Genomic DNA, 25956 nt, shown 5'->3' with positions numbered 1-25956 from the left:
ATTCAACTAATCAGGTTGAATACCCATACCAGACTGACGAAATCCAACATTTCACACTTGGCAAGAAACTTTGTATTTACTGAAAGAAACGAGAGCTATCCACGTAACAGCGCATTCTCATTCAAACAATGAGGGTGTTACCTCAAAATATTATCACTGAAAGGCACTGTTGTCAAAATTTTCCATACCGTGTAGTACTGTAGAAGTCCATTCACTGGAAAAACAGGCATTATTTACTCGAGAATACAAAAGGAACAAGGGCAGCTAAAGCTAAATCAACTTAATTGTTTTCTCGACCACATGTAACGTGAAACCTGAACACATTTAAAAGGTATATATAAGTTTAAAATAACTACTATAATAATACAATAAGTTTGTTTGTAGTTAAGTATAAAGTTATATAACAGGCAATTTGTGCTCTGCCCACCACGAGTATTGAAACTCGGTTTCTAGCGATATCACTCCGAAGAGATACCTGTGCCACTGTGGAAACGCATAATATATTCATGTATCACAGAAATAATTAAGGTTCACAGAACTGTAGGATGTGTTTATTGACATACTGATTGTGAATCAGAAAATGTAATTATCTCTATACATAAGCCAGTAGTTAGGCCTCATTTGGAATACTGTGTACAGTTTTGTTCTCATAACTTGTCTAAGAAAGATTATTGGCTCATAATAAATGGTTCAGAAGATAACTACCAAGATGGTTCTGGGTATGTAATGATTATTTTATAGAGATAAATTTAGATTTAATTTATCTTCTCTAGAGAAAATAAAGGCAGCTGATGATCGATTTTACTGAAATTCACAAGAGTATCTGGGTAATTAAAAAGATAAATACCTGATTTCATTTATGCTTATCTGAAGATAAGAGGTCAACAGCTACGACGATTTTATTTTTTCTAACAGAGTAATATACTTATGGAATTAGTTGTAAAGGCTGTAGGGGTAAAAAATTTGGTTTGTTTGTTTTTTTGAATTTCACGCAAAGCTACTCAAGGGCTATCTGCTCTAGCCGTTCCTAATTTAGCAGTGTAAGACTAAAGAGAAGGCAGCTAGTCATCACCTTCCACCGCCAACTCTAGTGGGATTGACCATCCAATTATAACGCCTCCACGGCTAAAAGGGCGAGCATGTTTGGTGCGACCGAGATTCGAACCCGCGACCCTCGGATTACGAGTCGAACGCCTTAACCCACCAGGCCATGCCGGGCCCAAAAATTTGGAAATGGTGATTTAATTTAGGACAAATAAAGGTGTCGTTAATGTTTTTACTTTTCTTAAAGGTGGGTGCGAAAGGACAGCTTTTGAGGATCAAATGATCTATTGTTATCCGCGTTATATATTTTTTGGTTATTTCTCTTATGATTAAAGTATAACCGAAAATTAAATATGCATGGCTTAATTATGGGGGCTTTCTCTACTTTCTAGTGTCCGAATGTATACTTTTCTTTTTTAACACATTGCATTAAAATTGCCATAACAAAACATAAACTTCTTAATTTATTGTTCAGACTTGAAAAGTGATGAAATATTTGATGTCGATTCATATATAATTTACAGAGTGATACACTAAAGAATGTTGTTACTGTCTCTAAATCTGTTTATACTGAAAATTTTGTCATAATTAACAAATATTTTTATACTTAACCGCTCACTTCATTAATTTTAAAAACTGTGATGCCATTCTGCTCATATAGTTATAGATAGTTACAACAGGTGTCGTGTCTTCATGGGCTTTCAATACAATTGCTAGAAGTGTAAGTCCAGCCTGTCTAGGGTTAAAGTTTTTTACCGTTTAAAATTTACAATGGCAAATTGTAGCAGTATAATGAGGGTTAGAGTAGATCTTTCAGCAACAGAAATTAATAGTTTAAGTTCTTTTTGTTGGTTGTCTGTTGATATTTCAACTGTGAAAAGAGTGTCAGATTTTGAAAATCTCATAAAAGAGAGGTTTAAGCTAAATCCTCAACATAAAATTCAACTTTATGTGAAACATTATTTACTACCTTCTGATGAAACTATATTTCTTCTAAAGGGATGATGATCTCGTGAGGTAGGTATAACCATCACGTCGATTTTATGACTTGCTTTTGATGTTTTCTGATAATATAGTTTAGTGTGCGTATTTCACAAGCACAAATTCTTGTATTATGATTCTTTTGACAGGGTTCATAGATTAACTCCAGAATACCTGCAAACACCAAAAACAAATTTGTAATGTTTTCTCTAACCCTATAAGTATTTCTTAACAGTTTTATTTGTACAGGGTGGCCCGTAAGTCCCTACCAATCCATATATCTTATGTATCCAGTGTATCTGTGTGCTGTCCCCCATTCTCGCTGCATAATATTATGCAATGCCATGTTCTGTGAGACATTTTCCTCAACATAGCAGGGGTTATTGTTCCAAATGCTGCAGTAACAGCTGCCTTCAACTAATCATTAGTATTATTGAATATGACATAATAACATATGGATGGGTAGGGACTTATGGGTCACCCTGTAGAATGTTATAGATGAAAACAAGATAATTGCATTAATTCTGAGTTTGTTAAGAAAAAATTGGGAAGATTAAAGAATGATAAAGCTTCTGGGTGAGATAACATTTCTGCAAGGATTTTGAAGGAGATTAGGAATGGGATATGCGAGCCACTTGCTATACATTTTTTCTATGAGTCCCTGGAATAGTGGGCAGATACCTAAAGGATTGGAAGTTAGCTAATGTCACTCCTCTTTTAAAGGGAGGCAATAAAAATTGCCCTAGTAATTATAGGCCCATTAATCTTAAATCAATGTGGGAAAAGTTTTTTAAAAGGCTGGTAAAAGATGCTATACAAAACTGTTTAACAAAGTTTAGAATTTTATTTGGAAATTTTGCCTTGCAAATTACTTAACATTTTTTGACTAGTTACTGCTTATATAGATGAGGATAAGGGTTTAGATCTGGTGTATCTGGATCTTCAGGAAGCATTTGACAAGGTGCCACATAAAAGGGGATAAGTTAGCAAACTGGAGAGAAGAGTAGCTGGATGGAAGAAAGCAGAGAGTTGTTATAAATAAAGTTAAGTCAAATTAGATAAATGTCACAAGTGGGGTACCATATGGCTCAGTCGTAGGATGTTTACATCAATGTTTTCGTTTTCCATGATAATGAGAAACCCACTTGAAGTAAAAATGTATCTCAGGATTGCTGATATAGGTATTAACACTTTTACTAACAAAACAGAGAACAATGTTTCAGGTTAACCTCTTTGTTAATCAGAAGATGACCTAAGAAGGTTGAAACATTGTTCTCCACTTAATTAGTAAAAGTATTAATGTCCATAGCAGCCATTCTGAGATACAATGTTTTGGTTTACATCAGTGACAAAGATGATGGAATGGTCAATACATAAATTTGCTGAAGATATTAATGTTGTTAGCTTTGAAGGGTATATTGCTGATTTATGAAATAATTTAGATTGTTTAGTGAATTGGGCAAATAAATGGCAGATAAGTTTTAATTAAAATGAATGCAAGATAATGCATGCGAGTTATCAAATTTTGAATTATGAATATAATTTTTATCTTAATAACCTTAACAGTGTTATGAAATAAAGGGATCTTGGTGTAGTGGTTGGTAAGTTTCTTAACACTCCTACGAAAAGTGGGGCCTAATAGGCCCCAGAGCAACTTGAAAGGTTATTAATATTAGGCTAATAAATTTGTATTTAAATGAAATTGCCATTTCATTTCATCAAATGAATCATTTGATGAAATGAAATGGCAATTTCATTTAAATACAAATTTATTAGCCTAATATTAATAACCTTTCAAGTTGCTCTGGAGCCTATTAGGCCCCACTTTTCATAGGAGTGTTAAGCCATCCAAGCAGCATGCTGTTGTTAGTGGTAGGGCAAATAGAATTTTAGGTTGTATCTATGGAAGTACTGAATAGCTGTATAAGAGGTTATAATTTCATTGTATAGGTCACTGGTTATTCCACATTTGTAGTATTGTGTTAAGTCTTTGGCTCTTTACCTTATTAAGGACATTGTCTGGAATGAAAAGGTTGAGATCTCTGAAATTATTTTCTTCTAAAAAAAATGAGTTAGAGAAAATTTGATTGAAGTATTTAAGATTGTTAATGGAATTTATAGTTTTGATGCATCATCTTTTTTCATGCTTAATGGTGTAAGACTAGGGAACACAAATATAAATTTTGGCTGGGAAGGAGTCATCTTTAGCTTAAACAATTTTTATTGTTCAAATAGGATGGCTGGCCTCTGGAATGGGTTGCTTTCAGATGTTGTGAAGGCAGTAAATTTTAGTGAGTTTAAAAGAAAGTTTAATAACTTTATGAATGATAAGGGCTGGCTATAAGATTTTTTTTTAATTTATTTATTTAATAGTTTTAGTTTAGTTTACAATGAATGAAAAATATACCTGTTACAGATGGAATGCAGTCTCTTGCAATTGTTACCTTATACATTAGGGTTATACATGGGTTTTCTTCAGGTGCCTTCAGAAAAGTGCTCATCTAGGAACTCAAAAGGAACCTTAAATATTGGTTGATCACTAGTTACCTCTGATAATGTTTCAAGGGCAAGGAATTCATTTTTAGAGATGGATTTCAGTTTGCATCTGTATTTGCACTATTTTCAACATCCTAATTGCAAAAGTTTTCCTTATTTAGTGAGTAAGCTAATTTGCTACCATCCCTAATTTTGAAAAGGTGACTGTAGGAAAGACAACTAGCTTGCATCAGCCACTGCCAATTCTTGGACTTCTTTAGTATTAAATAAAGTGTAAATTTACATTTTTCGATACTATGGTATGTTTATAATTTATAGTTGGGTAACTTCTTTAATGTTTAATAAGGATTAAAATCTGTTTTAATGTTGTTATATTGTAAGTTATATTCTGCATTACCTTACTCTAGCATTGAATAAGCTATAAATTTAATTTTTCTTCATTGTATATGTTTGTAACAACACACCTTTTACTTTCTTGAACTTGTGTTATGGTAGAATTTGTGATAGTTATTGGCATGTGTAGAATTGGTAACTTTCTGAAAATAGAGGAAATGATTATGAAGGATTATTCTTTATTCAGTTAGTCATATCAGCTTTTCAATCATATATTAAATTAGAAAGTTAAATGTTATTCAGTTTTCAATAAACATCAGTGAGATCACTCAATTGATCTTGTTAAACATTCTTCAAAGAAAGAAATTAACTACCAGAGTGGTTTTACTGTTAATATTTTTTATATGTTTGAAAATATATTTAAGATATGTAGTGTGCTGTGATGTTTCTTTTAATTTTGTTATGAATGTTAGCACTGATGGTTATATGTTGTGTATCTTACCTAAGTTTTGTAAAAATATTTCTAACAATGAAAGATGTATTCAATTACAAATATGAGTGTAGGTCTATGGCCAGAATTAGTTATTTTTTTAAATATTTGAGTTGTGAGGTATTTTTAGGGTTATAAATAGTTGTTTGAAAATGTCAAAAAGTAATTTGTTTAATTTTATCAACAAAAATTCAGTAGCTTCAGTACAGTTGTCTTGTGGAAATTTGTAGGGAGAAACCAAAAGAATGCTGTTAATTCTATTTTCAGTTTGTTGTGTGTTTGCTTGTATAATACATTTTTATGTACAAAGTTTAGGATTAATAAAGTAGTTTTAATGTACAAAGTTTAAGAGTAATAAAGTAGCTTTAATTCTGAATTATTATACCTGAAGATAGGATTTCCTTGGCTTTTGAAACATTTTGTGCTAAATGTATTCTTTTTACACAAATTTTAAAGTAACTTTTTTTACTTCTAGCTCTGTTTCAACCACTTTTGCTTAAAAATAGTTAGACTTCATATTTTATTATTTTCTAAAATTGATTTAGTAGTTCATGTGTGAAGGGGCTCATGTTGCCCACCCTAATGGTGACCCCAATTCCTTATTTCTAACATTTTTATGGCTGTAGCATTCAAATGACGTACATAAATAAATTGGTTAACTGGCTACTAAGTGATTTCTAATTACAATTGTGATATGTTTTCAATATAAATATTAATACTGATATCAGTGATAATAAAACATTATTTAATTATCAATCTATTGAAATTACAAAGACCATTCAGTTATCATGGCGTCTTTTAAAAACACAAAATGGCAATCTCATAATACTTGTATTGACTTTAGTGATTTGCTAAATGTTCAGATTATCTTTCGAAAAATTATGCAAAACATTTTTTGATATTTTGCAATCCTTTTATTAAGCTATCTCATGTGAGAATAACCAATTAGTTGAGCTCATTAATTGATTAGCAAATTCTGCTAATCACCACCTCTCATGGTACATGTATATTCAGTAGTTATTTTTGCTTTTTAAATGTCGTCTTATTGAGCACATATTCAAGTAAGATATTTTTTTCTGCTGCAGCAATGTGCCAAGACTTGAAGTTTAGAAAATTGGATTATTTTTTGCTCTTTTAAGTCAATTATTGTCTTAATAATAACAAAAAGAAATGATATATAAATTCAAATTTTAATTTTCAATTGTTTTATATTTAAATCACAATATTCCAATGGCTAATCATAACCTTTATAATTTGTACACTTTAGTAATTATTTTTTGAAATATATTTGATTTAGGTTTAATACATTTTTGTTGTTTTAATTCCATACCGTAAAACATTTTACGTGGAAAAAATGCTTTAACCAAGATATGTAAGACTTAAATATGTATAGAGGATAATTTGTTTCATAAATTTTGCATAGGAACAATTGCTACATAAAAAATTTTTGCTTAGTAATTGGAAAAGTGTGCATGCATTGCAACAGCAAATCTCAGATGTGTGTATTTTTGAAACAAAAGTATTGCATTTAAATGTCTTGAATTGTGTGAAAAACATTATAAAAAACATTTATTGTCTGTAAAAAATATTTTAATACTATGCTCAGTATTTCTAAGAATTTTTAACTTAGGGTAGAAAATATTAGACAAAATATAGTATTACTGAAAACAAACATTTGAAATGTATTAAGTAGGTTTTAGAGATTAATGAATAATATTTTATATTTTTGAGACAAAGAATAGTTTTTTACTTATAACATTATAAATTTGCACTTGTATAATAAAGAATAATAATCAATGTTTTCACAAATATTTGTTTAGTAAAAATACTTCATTGAAAAATCTGAATTATTGTGTATAAAACTTTGCAATCTTTAATAAAAGTATATCAAATTTTATGAAGATCCATGTGCTGCATTAAAAGTTATAGTATAAATACTTAATGTGAATGTGTGTATATGTATATATGGTCTCATATATTATACTGATCCCACCACAAAAGGGTTAAAAATGTTTTTTTATATGGCAATATTATTACAAAACTAAGCATTACTTACCTTGATACTGTATGTATGGAATCACAAGTTATGGATAATCTAAGTTGCACCATTGACATAGTAAAAATATTTTGCACTTTATTTTTTGTGAGATAAGATTGAATCACAAATCAAGCAGATTTGGATTTCAAAGTGTGATGCAATACTAGACAATCTATCTCCTGTTGTATAAAGTAAATATGCACAAGTAGGTGTTGGTAGTTGTAATATTTCATAGTATTTGATGTGGTGTACTTTATTTTTCCTAGAGTTGTTCCTGCAACAGAAAATTCATGTTCCAAACCATCATCTGAAACTGAACAACTTTGTGCATATATTCCCATCCAAGAAGTTGATGTTTTCTTAGAAAATAATGAATCAAAGCATCATAAACACAAGAGGAAGAAACAAAAACATGATAAAAATCAAGATGAAATGGAAAGAGTTTCTCCTGGGTCCATGTTTCCAAAAAAACATAAAGATTTTAAATGTTCAAGAAAAACACCTGTCTTCAATGAGTATAGGACTGTTACTGCTGATATTGAAGAAAATACTAATAATTGGGATAAAAGTGAGGAAGGAATTGAGGTAATAAAAGAAAAGAAAGAAAATGAGACAAAAAAGAGAGATGTTACTTCTTCATCTAAAGAATTAAACAAAGACAACACTCAGGAAGAAATGAAAAGTTTTCCATCTAGTAAGTCTGATGACTGGGAAATCAAAACCAATGAGGAAGAAAAAGAACATAAAATTTTGGATAAGAAAATGCATAAAAGAAAACGTAAGAGGAAGAGAAAGAATAGGTCAGAAATTGATCCAAGTATCAGTGTGCATAATGATAGTTCAGTGAAAATTTTACAAACATCTTTAAGAAATAACTTAGAAAAAGAAACAGAAAACACCAGGGAAATACTGCCCTTTTATCCCAGATTCTTGGCAATAAAAGAAATCAAGAAACATGTAAACAAACGTATTAAATTTGATTATGATGATAAAGATGACCTTAGCAAAGAAAAGTATACTGGACTATGTCCTAAAGCCACCAGTACTCCATTTGATAGTTTAAGTTATAAATCATCTGTGAAGAGCACTTCAGACAGAATAAGTGAAAACAGTGGTACCTTTAATTCAACAGTAGAAGTGAGCAGCTCTGTAAGCAATAGTTTAAAAAATTGCACCTCAGACCTAACTTGTGGTTTGCCAGAGAAAATTGGAACAGATAAAGATATTAACTGTAGAGAAACCTCATCCTCTAGATGTAAAAATTTTATTTCACCATCAGTTACAACCTCTGCAGTATCAGATAATTCAGATGTGAATAAGAATTGGAGAAGTTATTCTTTTGACTGCATACAGAAGAAAAAGGCTCCAGAAGCAAAGCAGAGATACAGGGAATTAAGCAAAAAAGAACAACTTAATTCTGTGCTCACAAACAAGTCAATTTTTTTAAAGGTGATTTAGAGATACTGATCCATTTACGAGCTGAGGTTGCAGTTAGTAAAACAATAAGTTATAACTTGATAAATACACATAATTTACAGTTAATACATATAAGTTAAATGAAAATAATGCAAGTGGATTTCATTTTTTTCACTGTGATTTATAAAAAAAAAAAAAAGAAAGCTTGTTGGCTTTTTCCTGTGTAACAAATCATATTTGAAGTGTAATGTATATGTAAATATACTAGTAATTAACTCATTTTTTGGAATGCATATTGCTGAAAAAAATATGAACATGATAACAGGAAGCATGTATTAAACATTTCAGGAATTTCACAAATTTGTCATCAGTAATCTAGAGGTACAAAAGAAAAACAATATTTGTAATTACAACAGAAATACATAAGGGTAAACACTTAAACAGATACAAGTCAAGTGCCTTCCGCTAGTACATTGGTAAGTCTCCGGATTTACAACGCTAAAATCAGGGGTTCGATTACCCTTGGTGGGCTCAGCAGATAGCCCGATGTGGCTTTGCTATAAGAAAAACAAACAATACAAGTCAAGAAAAGTAAATGTGGCATGATTGAAATAGTTAAAATAGTTTTAAATCTAGTAAAGACTGTATTATTTAGGAAAGGAAGGAGATTTTTTTTATGTTTAGCATTTCTTTTATAAGAAGTTTTGTATCATGTTTGGCTGTTGAGAATATTTTAAAGTTAGAAAGAGAAATGAGATGTCCTGTTTCTGTATTGTGTTAATAAATAGTGGAGTTGAGAGTGTTTGTAACCTTCCAGTTTACATGCTTATACTTTCAGGTGACATTTGGTTTCACCAATATAGGAGGCTTTATAGTCGCTGTACATGTATAAGTAGACAAGATATGAATAATGGACATTTAGCAAATGGTTTGACAAACAAATTAGTTATGAAGAAAAAAGAAAGTTTTTCCAAGAAATGCATGGGGTAGCCATTTATGTTTGTTTGTTTTGTACCTCTAGGTTACTAATGAAGGAATTTTGAGGATTCCAAAATGTTTCCTATTATTATGTTCATGTTTTGTTTTATCAATATGTAAATATTTATGCAAATCATAGACAACTATGTTTTGATGCATTGGTTAAGATCTCTAACGTATAAGAATGTAAAGAAAAAATGCATTAACAAAGTTAAGTGTGCATCTTGGTTGTGAAGATAATGCCTTTCAAAAATGTAACTCCCTTCTAAGGTGGTCATTACTTTTTCCAGAGGACTGTCTGACCAGAAAGCACTAGATGAGAATTAGATTAAGAGTATATGATAGGAAGCACTAAAATACTAGAACAGTTCAATAGGTTAATGTCTAAAAACTCTCATGGTGCATGGATCTTGTTCAGTTAAGATAGCACATACCTTTTACATAGTATTGTATAGGTTTTGTCCTTTTTGTCAAAAAAAAAAAAAGTAAAAATGTATTGAAATAGGTACCAAGTCATATTCTGGCACATATTATGTAACATTACCTCTATGGCTAATTTGCATACTATAAAAAAAAAACAAATACAAAAGAAATGTTTCATGTTCCTGATAATTTCTACAAACGTAACTTAATGCTCCTGAAAATGGGTTCAGACTTTGATGGGATGTGAAGAATTAGTCTGAACTAAGGAAAACTATGAAAAGTAAAACCTAAGTTATGGTATTTTTTAATAGTTAAAGGGTGTTTGCTACCTTAAAGCTACTCATCATAATCCTTTTCCTTATCTCAGTTAAATAAATAATTCACCTTCATGCTTGTCTTTAAACTCATATTCAACAATTGTTGCAAAAATCAATGAAGTTTTTTGTATTTTTTACACTGTAGAAATTATAATTTGTCCATATTCCAGTGCTGATGACCTTTACATCAATCAAGAGAGTATGAAACATTTTGGAGAGTGAAGAATTGCTTTTGCATTCAAGCTTTTCTAAAGTACCAGCACTTGCAAGGAACATAATGTACAGACTTCACAAATGTTGCTCATTTGCAATGGCCACATTGGATTCAATAGCATGAATTGTTTTTGTTGTTGAGATAGTTCACAAAACATTTTTACAGTTGTAACAGAAAAATCTTTGCCACTCTCCAGTTGCATTTTTGGTTGAAAATATTTTTTTTATATATATTATACTCCTAAGTTTCCTATGTTGTTGAATGGTCTCGTATATAGCGTATTGGGTATGACCAAGCATTGCAGTGATATTTTGCATTTCTATACTCCCAGCATCCTATTATCTTAACTGTAAAATTCATAATTCAGTTTGTGGCTTTTCATTTGGTACTCACTTAAACACTGTTGATATATTTATGCTCATCCAGTTTACAGATTCTTCTTATACTTGGTGATTTCTGTGAAAAGTTTGCTTAGCAGGTTTTTTCTAAAGAGGTATTAGGATACATTTGTGAAGCAATGTATATGATTCTAGCATGTGCAGTTTTCTAAATGATGATTTTCTTTTAAGATTTAAAAACAACCACTGAAAGTTTTAGATAAATTATTTTGGTTTTGGTGCATATGAACTTGTGTGATAAAAAGTTTAGAAGTGAAAATAAATTTTGATCACTTTGTAAGTCTTAATTTTAAAATGATTGAGATTTGAACCATTATTTCTGCAGGCCTAAGAAGAAGAAATAGAAGTATGCTGATGAATTTAGATGTAGTACTGTAGAGGTTTAGTTTTTATCTAAATTTTACACATCTATGACAGTAAAAAAAAATTAGATTATGAATGCATACCTTTTTATAGACATTTCCTTAGTATTCACACGTAAAATTAGGTAATTTTTAAACTTTTAAATATAATCTCAGGTTAATTTAAGAAATGTTTCACTTGGATTTGTTATGTGCATTTAGCTTTTAGTTTTGTGCATTATGAAAATTATCCAAAATAACAATAAATATTTGGATAACTATAGTTACTTGTATTAAAATTTTGTAATATCTCGAGAAACATTTTAACCATTACTAAATTCTGAGACAGTAACTCATCAAATACACAGATTCTATTTCTATCATACATCTGCCTGGGAGATTTGTGTGACACTAACTTTGAGCTAACTGCTACCTAAAGTTGTGTGTTAAATGTGTACTATACTGGTACATAATGACATCTTCATGTGACAGTAGCTCTTCACCAGTAGAAGAGCAACTCAACCTCCATGGTCAGTAACTCCTCCTATGTACTTACACTCATGATGATTTATTCTTTTCCTCGTTTTACATTGAACAGGCATGTGCAAATTTCTCACCTAAATTCAGTTTTATGAGATTTTGTATTCATTAACAAAACTTTGGCTTTTGCTTTACATTAGTTTCTTTTCAAAAATGTTCATTATCTTGAGTTCTCAAATAATGGTGATATCTTAATTCTGTTTGAGTGATGGCATTACACACTGGCCATTTTTTTACTACTTTGGTATAATTCTTTTGTTTATCTTTCATGTATCTTCTTTAATATTACCTATTCATCACTCCATGAATCTAATTTGTGGAAGTATTTTGTCTTTCCTATTTTCTTGTTATCAAGATTGTTATTTCCTTTCTTTCACAGCTCTTTACTCATATCCACATGTCTCATCTTCACATTTATGATTCTCTTGTCCTGACTTGCAGGCATTCTTCCTTTCCCTTCTAGATCCCCTCTCCATTTTTCCTTCTGGAACCCCATTTTTATATCTTTTTCTTTCTGTTGCCATACTCATGTATTTCCTCTTTACCTTTTGTTTCAGGCATTTCATCAGGATTCAGAGGGATTTTCTGAGGGTTTGTTTCCTTCTCTCTCTCTCAGCTTTGCCTATTCCACTTCTACTCTGTCTCCTTACTTAGTTCCTCTGATGTTGTATCAGTTTTTATTCCTGTTCTGTGTACATGGTCTTCATCAAGCTCTGTTTCTGTGCTTTAACGTTTTTGGTGGTATTCACTTCTCACTGGACACCTGGACTGTAGTTTGAGTTCAGTTCTCATAATCTTTCCATGATTTTCTTATTTCTTAGACTTGCCTTTTGATTTTATTTGCATGTCAAGATCAGTTTGTCTATACCATTTCCATTCTACAGGGTGTTTGGAAAGTCACTGTGCAGTTTTGTAATCATATTGTATTCAGTCTATTTCAAGCCAGCAACTGATAGTGGTGTTTAGAAACAAAATAAGAAGGATCCAGGCCTGTATTGATGCCAACGGGGGGGTCACTTTCAACATTGTTTATAATTGTCATTCATATTTACCTCCTGTATTCTATATTGAAACATGTTTGTTAATAAATATACAAGTGCACAGTGACTTTCTGAACACCCTGTAGTTTCTAGGCTTCCTTTTTTTCTTGCTTTCCTAATATTCAATGTTTGATGTTTAGATTCTTATGTGAGCTATATTAAATCATACTATAATATTATCACATCAGTTAAATGGGTATAATATTGAGTGCAAAAAAGTACATATTTTACAATTTTTTTTTCTTGATGCTAATTTATAACTTTTTGCTTGTAGTGTCAGTCAAAAGATCAACAACCTCCTGTCCTTACAGAGGATGAACTCATCCAAAAATATTATGAAGAAGACATTAAAACACCTCCAAATCTAACAGGGGAAAATAAAAATGTGGTAGCTCAAAATTCAAAGCCCCACAAGAAAAACTTTAGTCAATATCCTCCTCTTATAGGTCCACCTAGGTCTGGAGATATAATTGCTTACAAGGTATGTGTAGACAAATATGAAACAGTAAAGAAGAAAGAAAAAATATTTAGTATCATGTTCATAAATCATTTCATTTTTTAATGAACTATAAAAACAATTGTACTATTTTTGAAATAAAGGTTCAACACAATTTTTTTATGTAGTGTCTCAAGAGCACAACACTTATTATTGATGTATTGAATTACTGAACCTTTAACATTTTCATTGCCACATTTAAAAAATAAATCTTCCAGTGCCAGGTTTATTTTGAGATAAGGAATTAAATGGGCTCATTACAGTGAAAGAGTTAAATTGGATGGTTTACTTTATAAATTTAAAAAGGGAAAAACTTGTGCTGATTTATAATGAATAGAAAGTTCTTCAGTGAAGCTGTCCATAATTTTTTCCACATTTTTGTAAAGTAAGTAGAAAAAAATATCTTGGGTGGAGGTATTCATTGATTCTAGTGATATAACTAGAATGTTTTTTTATTGTTTTATATTTGAAACTTACTCCTTTTTGTTTGTAGTTTTTATTGCTTAATGTGTAACATACCATTTTTGTGGAAATTTCAATTGTTTTATTTACTGCCTAGCTATAAAAATACTTCCCAGTTATAAAAATATTACCCAGTTACAATTGGTGATGATCGGTGAGGTAGTTTTTGAGATCCAAGTTTTGGACATTTACATCACAAACTCCATTATAATAAGATATATGAATGAAAGTTAGTAATGAGCTAATTGACAGGAATATGAGGAAAATATTGAGATTTTAATCACTCTTTTTAGGCCTAAAACCACAATACATTACCTGCTTAGGTTTACACTATCTTATTGAGTTGGTAATCTTGATAATTACAATACTCTCTAATTATGCTCTTTAGCTACAAAAAATACAAACTATTTTGCTTATAATTTTTGCATAGATATTAAATGTGACATAGCCTGCTCTGCAAGGAAAAGATACTTCAGGTTACTAAGACTAAACAACAGATGAATTCTGTATTAAAATTGACTAAACATCAAGTTCATGGGAGGTTTATTTTTCTTTAGATCTTGGAGCTGTCTGCATCTTACTGTCCTGAGATTTCAGAATATAAGGCAAGTATGATTACTTTATTAGAAATGTATAGGTATGTTTGTGTATGTATAGCTGAATTGTATTGTGATAGTCTATAAAGTAAAAGGTTGTTTCTTCAGTATCTTGTACATTAATTTTTCTTCTTTGTGCAAGTAAATATATGTCATAATATAAGGTTTTATTATTTTTTTAATTCCTGTTGATGTGAGGACTGTTGTTGTTTTTAATTTTAACTTACCAAAGATTAAATAATTTAGAATATAAAAACATAAAATGTTAGTGTCTAGTATTTTGAGTTAAGTAACTTTTACTGTTGCAAAAAGGTAACATTATTATTGAATTTTTAGTTAGTCTTTATAAACTGTGTAACAGGAACATGTGTAATTACATGAATAAAAGAAATATTGCTGTAAAATTATTTTTTCCAGGAAGCTGCTGTAGTTAACTATAACTTTACAAATGACAAAGTTGAAGTTGAATTAATTGGTGATGAGGTATCAACTGGTAAGTAATTTACATAAACTGTTTTGAACTAAGCCCATTAAATATTTTGTTGAAATAGTTTAATTGTTTAAGCAAACACAAAACAAAAATCAATGTGTTGTATTATCTGTAGTTATGTTTTTCCAATAACAAATAATTTTTATATTTTAAAAAATGGAAGATTTAAAATTATAAAGAATTTCAAAGTATAGATAATCAGTTTAGAAGTAAAACATTTTTAAAAAGAGAAAAACTGCTCTTTAGAAACATTAAGAACATAAGAATTGAAATTAAAAAGAATGTATAACAATTTGTCAGCCACACTATAGCTGTTATATCCAGTGCTGATGAGGTCATTTACCCTATACCAGGACTTATCAGGCAAGGGCCCCTCAGTGGTAAATCTGTAGACTGATAACACTAAAAACTGGGTTTCAATACCTGTGAGGAACACAGCATATATAGCCCATTATGCAGCTTTGTAACTAAATTATTAACAAAACAAATCATCAGGCAGGCTGAGATATGACAGACACAGTAGTGGATTGACTTTATTTACTTATGAAATTTTATAAACAGTAACTGTAATGGTGTCTGTTAGATTTATCTAGTGAAGTGTAATTAAAGATAAAGTAGTTTTTCATGCGTAAAATAAATGCTTTTGTCTAAAAATTGGTATCAGTGTGATAATCATTATTTAAGAACTTCATTTATGATAATTCATGTAAAGTCTATTAATTTTTGAAATATTTATTTTCTGCAAATATTAAAAATATTTTTGTTTACATATGCATATATCTGTTATTTTGCTTTTAGAAAATTAACTATCAGATTATTAGAAAATATATAAGTTGTGTTTTAAGATATAATTACAAACATATTTATTTAATGCAATGTTATATTTATTTAAAAAATAATCTGTAGATTTGGATTACAGTTGAAATGCTGTAACCATTGAATTTGAGTTTTTCAGTTAATTTAACATCATTTAACAAAAAGTATTCAGATTTCTTGCAGGTTGACAATTTTTTTTCAGTTATGAAAGAACAACATCTTTAATCAAGATATTAGCAGAAGGAAGATCATATACTTGGAATTTGAAGTTGTATCTTCAATCATAAATGATTAAGTTCAAATAGCCGTTAGTAAATTAGATATTTTTGTTAAGTCAGTGACAAGAAGCTGTCATTTCATTGATTATATCAAGTTCCAATTCCACAGGATAAATAAAAGAAGATATTGATTCACAGTCTAGATTATTGAAAGTAATAAGAAAAGTAAAACAATAATTATCTAGATTTCCTGATTTTGAAAAGAGTAAATGCTCATCATAAAATAAATATGTATTAGGCATATTTATTGAGTATTTATATACCACTAGAATTGTTGTATACAGACACTATGGTTAAATTCAATGTAATTATTAAACATATAAAAAAGATTACTATAAAGATATTAAATAATATGAAGCTTATCATGTTTTAAATATAAAAGGTGTGTAACCTTTCTCGTGGCAGCAGATAAGCAACCTATACTTCCTAGTAAACCTGTTTTGTAAACATTATCATCTCACCTACTTATTATCCTTTATTTTTTTTGGCTCTAGTATTTAGAACAGAAGTTTAGTTTATTATGTTTAAGAATTAATCTTCTTAATTGATGGTGTAACAAAAGCTTTTCTCACTTGAGGAAAATTTATCATTTTCACACACATGCTTTTACTAATATTAAAATTACCAGTTTATATTATATTAATTACTTTAATAAATTAATGGAAAAAGAGGATTACTTTATCATAATCATTATTTCTGTGGTCTTAACCAAGACTTCCCAAATTACATTGCTAACCTTGGTAGACCTAACTGCATCAGAACAGACACCTCCAAGTTCCACTGTAATAACAGCATTTGCTTTCTTTTTTCTTGTTAGCTTACACAAGCATAAAAAATTAAATGGAAAGAGCTATAACATGTGTAAAAGATTGATTTCAGTGAATTGTATAAGACCATAGACAAATATTTATATTTCCTAACAGCATTACTTTTCATAAATGCTTTATTTAGTATAAATGTTGCTAAGACTGGTCTTATCCAAACAAAGATATGATACCCAATATGTTAAGTAGTTCAACTTCATGAAAGTCTTATCCAAACATGTGTTTATTTTCAGCAATACACATGCAAATATATAATCATTGACCTTATAAAATTGAAATTTGTTTAGAATCATTTCTGACTTCATAGTAATAATTTCAAGCATAAAATACTAAATGATTTGTCTTTACTATCTTTAATTCATACAGTTGTTAGTGATAATTCTTTACTGATTAAAAACTTTCAACTCATAGTAATAAACACAGGGCACCAATTAGTCCTTTAATTAACAATTGTAAGGCTCTTGTTTGTACCTTAAATCTTGCTGTTGTTGATGCTTTACAATGTTGTTATTTTCATAACAGTTGGACTGATGATCATCATCAACATTTCATTACAAGTGATCACAGAATACTTAATGGTGATGATGAACTTCTAAAACATTCTATAAAAAGGCTCTGAATTCATATTTTTTAGGAATACAAACAGATTTACTATTCTTAAATTCTGTAAAACAAATATTGAACAATATATTCTGAAAATTAGTATAAAAATTTTTACCCACCAAAGTACTTTTATGAATTGAAAAATTAGTTTCTTGTGTTTGCTAAATATAAATTCAATGTTTTAGATATTTCTATCCTCAAACTTAACATTCTGTATCAAATGTTGAAACAAACAGTTTCACTAGCTCAAAGTTTGTGACATTGCTTGTACGTAAAGATGAATGCAATTTTTGAGTCATATTTAAAAAGTCTGATACTCTTTCTATCTTAAAAGAAATATGGCAGTAACACCACTTTGCTAAAATAAAAATCAATTATCATTTCTATTTTGGATAATTTATATCAACATTAAAATGTGTAAAATTTGCTTTGAGTACAACTGTTTAAATCTTTTCCTTTTTGTATTTTGAAAATTACGCAAAACTCCTGTTAAATTCAGATTTAGTACCAGCTGAGTAAAAACTGTTTTAAAGCCACTTGGTTTGTTCTTTTATCAATGTTATAATTATACCACTGAAAAGATTAATGCTAATTTGTAACAAATTAATTCACTTTATTCCATGTTATTAACTTAAAAACTTAAATTTGATAGTTACGGCTCTCCAATTGTAATCAAACTCTCCAGCTTATTTTCCAGTGTTTATATCATTGCACTAAATAAGTATGTTCATAATTCTATTCTAAAAGATATGATTTTCACCAGCAAAGATAATTTTCTTGTGAACTTGTGTTGACCTTCTGTTACTGTCATTGGCATTAGTCATGTTGAAGGAAAGCTTTGACTTTTATTTTCACTGTTGCAGACTTAAGAACAGATGATTTTATTTTTTTCATACTTGCTTCAAGCTCGTGTATTTATTTTACTTTCCAATGCAAGTAAAGTAGAACAGGAAAAACCAACCTATATGTGATGGAAGGATATTTCAACCTGCCCTTGTCTGCTAAAGTGTTTCATAAACAAATAGTGTTTTATTTACTTTTCTTACTATGTTTAATTACAAAGTGTCCTTTTCTTTGGTGTCCTTCTTCTAACTTCACATTCAAAGGGGGAAGATAAGCCAATTTTTATTATGTATAGTTGGGGAGTGCATTCCTTTTATTTATTATGTGTATCTTTTATATTATTTCTCTGCTATTCATATTTTGGTATCTTTAGATTGGGTTGTTTGTTCTTCCTTTGATTTCACTACTAGACAATTATCTTCCATAATCAGCTGCAGATAGTGAATATGTAGTTAAGTTTAAGTACCTGAATTTCACACACTAATAATTTTGAATATGTTCAACTGTTATTGCACAGCATATTCTTACCTGTATTGTTGCATAATTGAAGGTATGAGCTGTCCTCATGTTTTTTGAATGCTAATATGCAGTTGTACGCCACTCAACTGTACAAGTTTTTGATATTTTTATTTTTGTATGTTTTGACTTTGCATGTATTTAGATTACATTTTAAGATGTGCAGCTTTTACTTACTTACACATGACAATGTTCAGCACTTGTTTTATATGTTTATCACTACTGTACATAAATATGTATGTATCATTTTTACAAACACACATTTGCATACTTCTATCTTGTCAGTTGGAAGTGGGAAGTTTGATTTGCCTGTACAAAATGATGAGGATGAAGCAACAGGAGAAAAAACTAACAAAGTAAGTAATTTTTTCAGTTATGTAGTTATTTAACAAATTAAAGGATTTTATTAATGTATAAATAGGTGAGATGCTGAACCAACATTAAGACTACTTTCATTCAAATATGTAGTATTTTTCTCCCAAATAAACCTGTATTTATCTATTATCATTTTTTTAATCGTACTTCCTATTGTAAGACCATTTTGACCATAAAGTTTGAAGAACATTAATGAGCCTGTTATATTCTTACTGTTTTGATTCTGATTTTTTTATAGTGTGACCAGACATCCCATCTTTGTATGGTAGTCCCATTTTTTTTGTTGGTTTGTCCCAAGTACAGAGAAAAGTTTTTGAAGTACAAAACATCCTGGATTTATGACAAAGACAAAAGACATTAAACTGTCAGTTGAATCAAATCACAAATGTGATAGGTCTGATTGACTTGCCCATTGTCATAACATCTATTATTCTGTTGCTAGACTCTCTTGAAAGTTCCATTTGTGTATGATGAGAAACCCATGTCCCTACAGACTATTTAGTTAATAGTACTGTTGTAGGACTAGAGCAGTTGGGGAATGTTTGGAAACATCAGACTGTTCGCTAAGATATTTTTATTGTTGAAAATATTTAACCAATCATAATGTCAAAATGACAAAAAAGGGAACTTTGAAAGCAGGTTCCCCTTTTTTTGGTTTTAAAGGTAAATGAGATAACAAAGTTGGTGCACTATTTGTAAGCTTGTGTTTTTGATGACACACTGTTAAAGTTGAACATCATGTATCATACTGTCAAGAAAAAGCACAAGAAACATTTTGAAATTAGGAGCAAGGGCTGGCCTGTACTGCTTTTTCAGTGTGGAAATCTGATTGCCCTTTTTTTCTAAGTGTTTTTGCTTAACAACTCAGTGCATAATTGTAAATCATAGTATATTAAAATTATTATGATTTTAACTGCAATGTACCATTTTTAAAGCATTTACTCATGTTTTGCTAACACAGGTCCTTAACCCATGGGATAAAAGGGACACATGACTTCCCCACTTTGATTTTAAATTTACCATAATAACATATTGAAGGTTATGCTAAAATGTTTGCTATCCAATGTTATGGGCTTAGTGCTACAAACTATAATTTTAAATCAGACAGTAAAACTTGGAGTTTTCATAACTTATCATCAAAACTAATCTGGCTTTGCTGTACTTGGTAGCTACTATTTTTTTTGCCTCCTCACATTCAAAGTTAGACAACCTTGCTTGTTATTAAATTATATATGTGGTTTACAAAGAATGTTTTGTTTGTTTTTTTGCAGTTTGAAATTCTAGAACTTTTGTTTTCAAAGGTGGGGCAAATTATAGGCAGAACATTTTTTATATTTCAGACATTATGGGTTTGATTGCTTAGATAGTAAAAAGCTAAAAAAGACTTTTATGGAAATATTTCTCTAGAGGTTAGTGTTTTTTCATAGCCTCAAAAGTTTATCATGTAAGAGATAGTGGGCCTAATTAATCTCATTATTAAGGAAAAAATAGGTTTCCTCATACTTAGTATTAACTTATGGTAATTATTTGGATATTTGATCTTCCTTATAAATTTATTTCTTCTTTTGTTTATGAGAAATATTAATCTCTCTTACGTATAAATGAAATGATAGATTATTTTTTATTGGATCTTGATCAGCCTTTTCCCACACTCAGTTTGGGAAAACTGAGACTATTTAGACTAAGAAATCCAGTCAGAGAAAATTGATTAAATTGAGATTTATATGTCCATACATTATATGCTGGGCTCATCCTTTTTCTGTTGGGTTCTTTGCTGAGTGTGATCGTTGTAACCTTGTTTTTTTACAGAAAAAGTTGAACTATACAGTGATTCATGTTGATAATTTCTAGAATGGTTGCTAGAAGCTCTAATTTATGCCTCATGAAACTGAAAAATGATATTATACATAGTTCTGTTTGTATATCTAAGCTTTCCTCCATAGCATTTTTTACAGTTGCTTGTATAATATGATTCATGACATTTATGGCCTACATTCCTGATATTGTGGGTAAAATAACCATATCCACTATTTTCAGGAGTGTTAATTTAGTTGTAACAAGATTCTCCATATTCCTGATGGTGGCTTGGACAGTATTATATGAACATTTTTGGAGCTATGACTTGTACTTCATGTATGTCAATATAAAAGTAATTTTGCTAATAAAATCTTATTAGAAGTTATATGAAAATCATACTGAATATTAACATAATCACAAACATTGACTTTCAATTTTTAAAATTTTTAAACTAGATAATCTGGTCCTTGAAGGAAAATAATACATAACTTTGTCATAGTAATTTGGTGTGACGTTGTACCAAACTTTCTTTCAGGTTGAAGTTGCTTGGACATCAATGATTGAACCTCGGCTCCTTTCGTCATAAGTAAAGGCAACATGTACCTGCATGTGAAGGTCCTGAAATGAATAAATTAGAATCATTATATTGCACAAGGACTTAGAATAAAGTGTGATTTATGTTTAAAAAATGAATTTATACTGAATCACTTTTAATCGACCAGGTTTAAAAGTGAGCCTGTACTTTTAACACACAGCTCAACCTTCTGCCTAAGTATTGTCTCTTGTTTTCATTCTGTCAGGTGACTCTTTGTATTACACAACAATAAAAGTTGATGTTTTAGTATGTGTGTATCAGTTGTTAAATTGTATTCTTATACATTTTCTTTATGGTAACAGCTGAACAGAATATTAAATTATGTCTTTGGTCCTTTGTAGTTCTGTTTTACAATGCAATCTAAAAGATTTGATTACTTAGGTTTGGAGAACATTTAATTTATAGTGATTTACATATTCTTATATTAAACAAGGTTTTCAGTCCATAATTTTCATTAATAATTAATAATGAGTTCTCAAGCATTTTAATTAACTGATAAGTTTATAAAGTGCTTTAATATGATAATATTTTGAAAAAAGAATTTTTTTTTTACATTCACAAATATGTAATACCATGAAAGTCTTTATACTTTTGTGGGAATAAGTATTGTGTTGTGTAGGACTTGAAATGCTTGTATAGATAGGTTTTATAAAGTAGAGATTAATAATATATGTAGAAGTCTTATTTTAGTTTATTTTCAAGCCTGAAGTCCAAATAGTTGATTTAACCTTATACCTTTATAATTTTTATACTACAAAAAATAAGCGTATTGAAACAATACAATATTTGGATTTGTGTATGTTTGAAAATAATTTGTATTCATATGCCATCTAAATACATGCTAGATATATTGAATCGCATAACATATCAGCTTATACATAGAAAAGAAGTAAATGACACTAAATTAATGTACAATGAAAAATTATATCAGGCTTTGAATAAATTGAGATTCAAATAAAAATTGTTTATATGAATTCAGAATTAACTCTTTACTTTATAACTAATTGCTATAAATATGTATTGTGGATTCTTTTCAGACATTTTATCTCAAAGTGATTCATCCAGTATCAACCTTGTTTGATATATATTCAGATGAAAAAATCTTTCTTTTTTGAATGAATATTTTTCTTAACTAATTTTCCATAACATTGTATAAAAGGATTATGAAAAACAATAACATACAAAATTCACTTTTACTATTAAAAGATGAAAAATTACAGAGATTGAGTATACACGATATTAAAATGATCTTGTAGCTTTCTACATGATTTTACAGTTATCACCACTTCCAATCATGCTTTACCTAATGATTGTACATATTGGCAGAAACCCTGTAGTACAGTTTCTGTTGCAAAAGGCTCTTTCATAAAGTCTGAAGCACACCCTTCCTTCCTGCATGATTTTCTTAAACTGCCTGGTGTATAAGAATGATTGTTCCTCATCATGTATCTCAATAGTCTGATCACACAAAAACCCATAGACACTGGATCTAGCAACTTTACTGGTATGTCTGATATGTCACTCTCTAGTTGCTTGAGATGTGTGATGTTTGAGCAAACATGGGAAGTAATTTATGTACACATGACTTATGTTCCATTTCTTTATGGAGACCTTTCTCAATTCTGTTGCATACCTTTTCCTGGAGCATGTAGATTGGCTTTGGCTAATGACCTTTGTGTTCATTGCTCCTAACTTGTTACAAGAATCCACATTTAGCTTTCCATGGCTCAAGTATGATTTGTTTCAGGTCTCTTTCTGGTTGGTCTAAGTGCCAAAGTTGATCCATATTCTTTTGTTTTCCACTATTAAGTACAAGGAATATTCCTTTCTTGGAAATTATAAATCTGAGTCTATAAATATTTTATGCTGGAGAGTTTATTACAGACCATTCCCAAAAGTGGTCAGTTTTTGGTAGTATCACAGTACATACGGACATCAAACGTATTTCTGATACATTCTGCTTCACCATTGTCATACGATTTCCTGCTTTGTATGTTTAAAATCATATTATATGACATGCTCAAACCTATGTGTCAATTGAGAAATTAATTGTTGAGCTTGATCATATTATCATAATTGTAAATTATATGGGCTGTGATAACCATCTTAAAATATTTAAGTACTTAAAAAGTTTCAAAATAGGGAAGAATTTGTTGTAATCTGAAAAACTTGTCAAGCAACTCAAGCTGATTAGATAAAAAGAAAATTGAATATGATAAGTTACAGTTTAAAGCTGAATAACATTGAAGCATTGGAGTCAAGTAGGCATCTTAGATTTTTTTTATCACAAATATTAGTCTTTTTGAAGGTATAATATTGAATTTTCAGACACACTTTATACCTCAAAATGTGAATCCCAAAATATATACACAGGTAAAATACAAACCTCTTGATCAGCTATTATTTATAATTAAGTCGGTAGTCTGTATAGTTGTTCCGTGTGCTTCAACAATATTGTCAGTGTCAAGGAATATCCTTTATTCCATCATATCTAAGTTTAAGAAAATTTTCCCAGCAGTAGGTCTTGTTTATAAGTTGGTTTATGTGGATTTATAAAAGTTGCATAGAATTACACATTACACAGGCAAGAAGGTGTGTGCTTTAGTATGCATGATATTCAATTTATTGTGTTTACTCTGCCATCAAATGTTATACATATAGAAATTGTGCTTTAAAATGATATTTTGAACTGCTGACTAGAGAAATAAATTACAAGAAACTTGTTAGATTATTACTTGGTAAAACTTGAAAGAAATTTTGAAATGGTTTTCTTTCAAACTAATACTTGAACATTAAGCTATTGAGTACTTTTCATCCTTGAAAAATAACTAAAGAAATTTACTTTAACAAAATCTAAAGTGTGTCAGTTTAAACACTACGAACAATTGTGAATTATTCATTTCCTGTGTCTGTGATTGATGGTCTTTTTCAGAGAAATTGAATTCAGACTTTAGGTACAAGTTGTGTAAGATACTTGTATGTGAGATGTGTATTCTTTGAAATCCCATATCTAGTTTTTAAACATGAGTTCACATGGGTTATGTAGCACATATCTGAAAGTGACATACAAAATCTTTAAGCAGCTTACAACTATGGTATTTCAGTAAATTTTCCTGAAGAATGTCTTCTAATCCTCAAAATGGAAAGGAAACGATTTTAAGCAATGGTTTCTATTCAAAATGCATTATTAAATGTTTTTATATCATTTAATAGATGTTGTCAAGGTATTTTTTTCCACCAGGAGTATTAGTACATGTGCAAGTAAGATAGTTGTACATATAACTATAACAAAATCCTTAGGGTGAAAAAAAAAATGAAGATTTATTTTAATGTAAGCTGTGTTTGAGTCATTCTTAATTTGGAACACAAATATGCATACATCTAAATATGCAGGTTTATTGAGTTTGAGTTAATTTTTTCTTTCAGAAAGTTAACATCTTTTTAATAGTAAATGAGATGATAAAAGTTTATCATAAACAATCTGTTAGATAAGAAAGTGAGAAACTTGGAAGGGTAATAGGTGTGAACCATATATGTGTAAAACTGTTAGTATACACTAAGTGTGAATTTATAAACTGTTTACTGAAAGGTGAAACTGAAATTAACAGGGCTGCTATTGTTTATGGCATTGCTTACCTTATCTGAGACATACCTTAATAATCACATAGGCTTGACAGAGTTCATGCTTGGATTAATGAACAAAATGAAGTTCTTTATTTGTATTCAATGACTATAAACACATTTATTTATACTCAAAATCAGATCTTGGATGTATTGTTATAGTATTATTATACTATTACTTGTTTATATAGTTACTACTAGTACTTATTGAATTCTGTCTTTTTAAGAGGGTTGCTCTAAAAATTAGTATTTAAATTATCTTAACTTGGAGGCCTATACTTCCCAAATGCTGTTACAGTCTGAGTTTGCATGCTTGTCATCATACGAGAAGCATCAGTAATTTTTATAGATACCATAACATTATTTGTTATACATTCATTAGGCTCACAAGATAGCCTCATGTATGCAAGTATGAACTATTTGACAGCAACCCTCATGAATTGTAGCTTTGTAATGTAGTATGTATACCTATTGTATATTTTCTACCTTCTTATTTTATACAAAGAAATTTTTATACATTAAATCTGTACAACTTTACCATATAATGGCCAAAAAGTTATTAAATTGATTTTGTTTTTTGTTGTTTTGATTCCTT

The 25956-nt window shown here is 29.7% G+C and overlaps 1 protein-coding gene across 2 annotated transcripts; it reads left to right on the top strand.

Moving 5' to 3' along the window:
* Positions 1–1739: 1739 nt before the first annotated feature.
* On the top strand, positions 1740–21989 carry LOC143232758 (uncharacterized). Of its 2 annotated transcripts, none has more exons than XM_076468569.1 (7): positions 1740–2061; positions 7649–8831; positions 13324–13530; positions 14565–14612; positions 15021–15096; positions 19259–19329; positions 21681–21989. In XM_076468569.1, exons 2-7 carry the CDS (start codon positions 7815–7817, stop codon positions 21729–21731), a joined length of 1470 nt encoding a protein of 489 aa, XP_076324684.1. In that variant the 5' UTR covers positions 1740–2061; positions 7649–7814; the 3' UTR covers positions 21732–21989. The 2 variants fall into 2 exon arrangements, with proteins under 2 accessions (XP_076324684.1, XP_076324685.1); XM_076468570.1 differs by having other exon boundaries at positions 14565–14616; positions 15025–15096.
* Positions 21990–25956: the final 3967 nt, after the last annotated feature.

The sequence above is a fragment of the Tachypleus tridentatus genome, chromosome 11 (genome assembly GCF_004210375.1).
Source record: "Tachypleus tridentatus isolate NWPU-2018 chromosome 11, ASM421037v1, whole genome shotgun sequence".
NCBI lineage: Eukaryota > Metazoa > Arthropoda > Merostomata > Xiphosura > Limulidae > Tachypleus > Tachypleus tridentatus.
This window is presented reverse-complemented; position numbering and strand designations above follow the sequence as displayed.

What these genes read in the sequence shown, in the direction of transcription:
- LOC143232758 (XM_076468569.1), top strand. Translation starts at nt 7,815, where the DNA reads ATGGAAAGAGTTTCTCCTGGGTCCATGTTTCCAAAAAAACATAAAGAT. An exon ending in GAGATATAATTGCTTACAAG is followed by an intron (nt 13,531 to 14,564) that starts GTATGTGTAGAC and finishes ATTTTTCTTTAG; the next exon opens with ATCTTGGAGCTGTCTGCATC. An exon ending in TGGTGATGAGGTATCAACTG is followed by an intron (nt 15,097 to 19,258) that starts GTAAGTAATTTA and finishes CTATCTTGTCAG; the next exon opens with TTGGAAGTGGGAAGTTTGAT.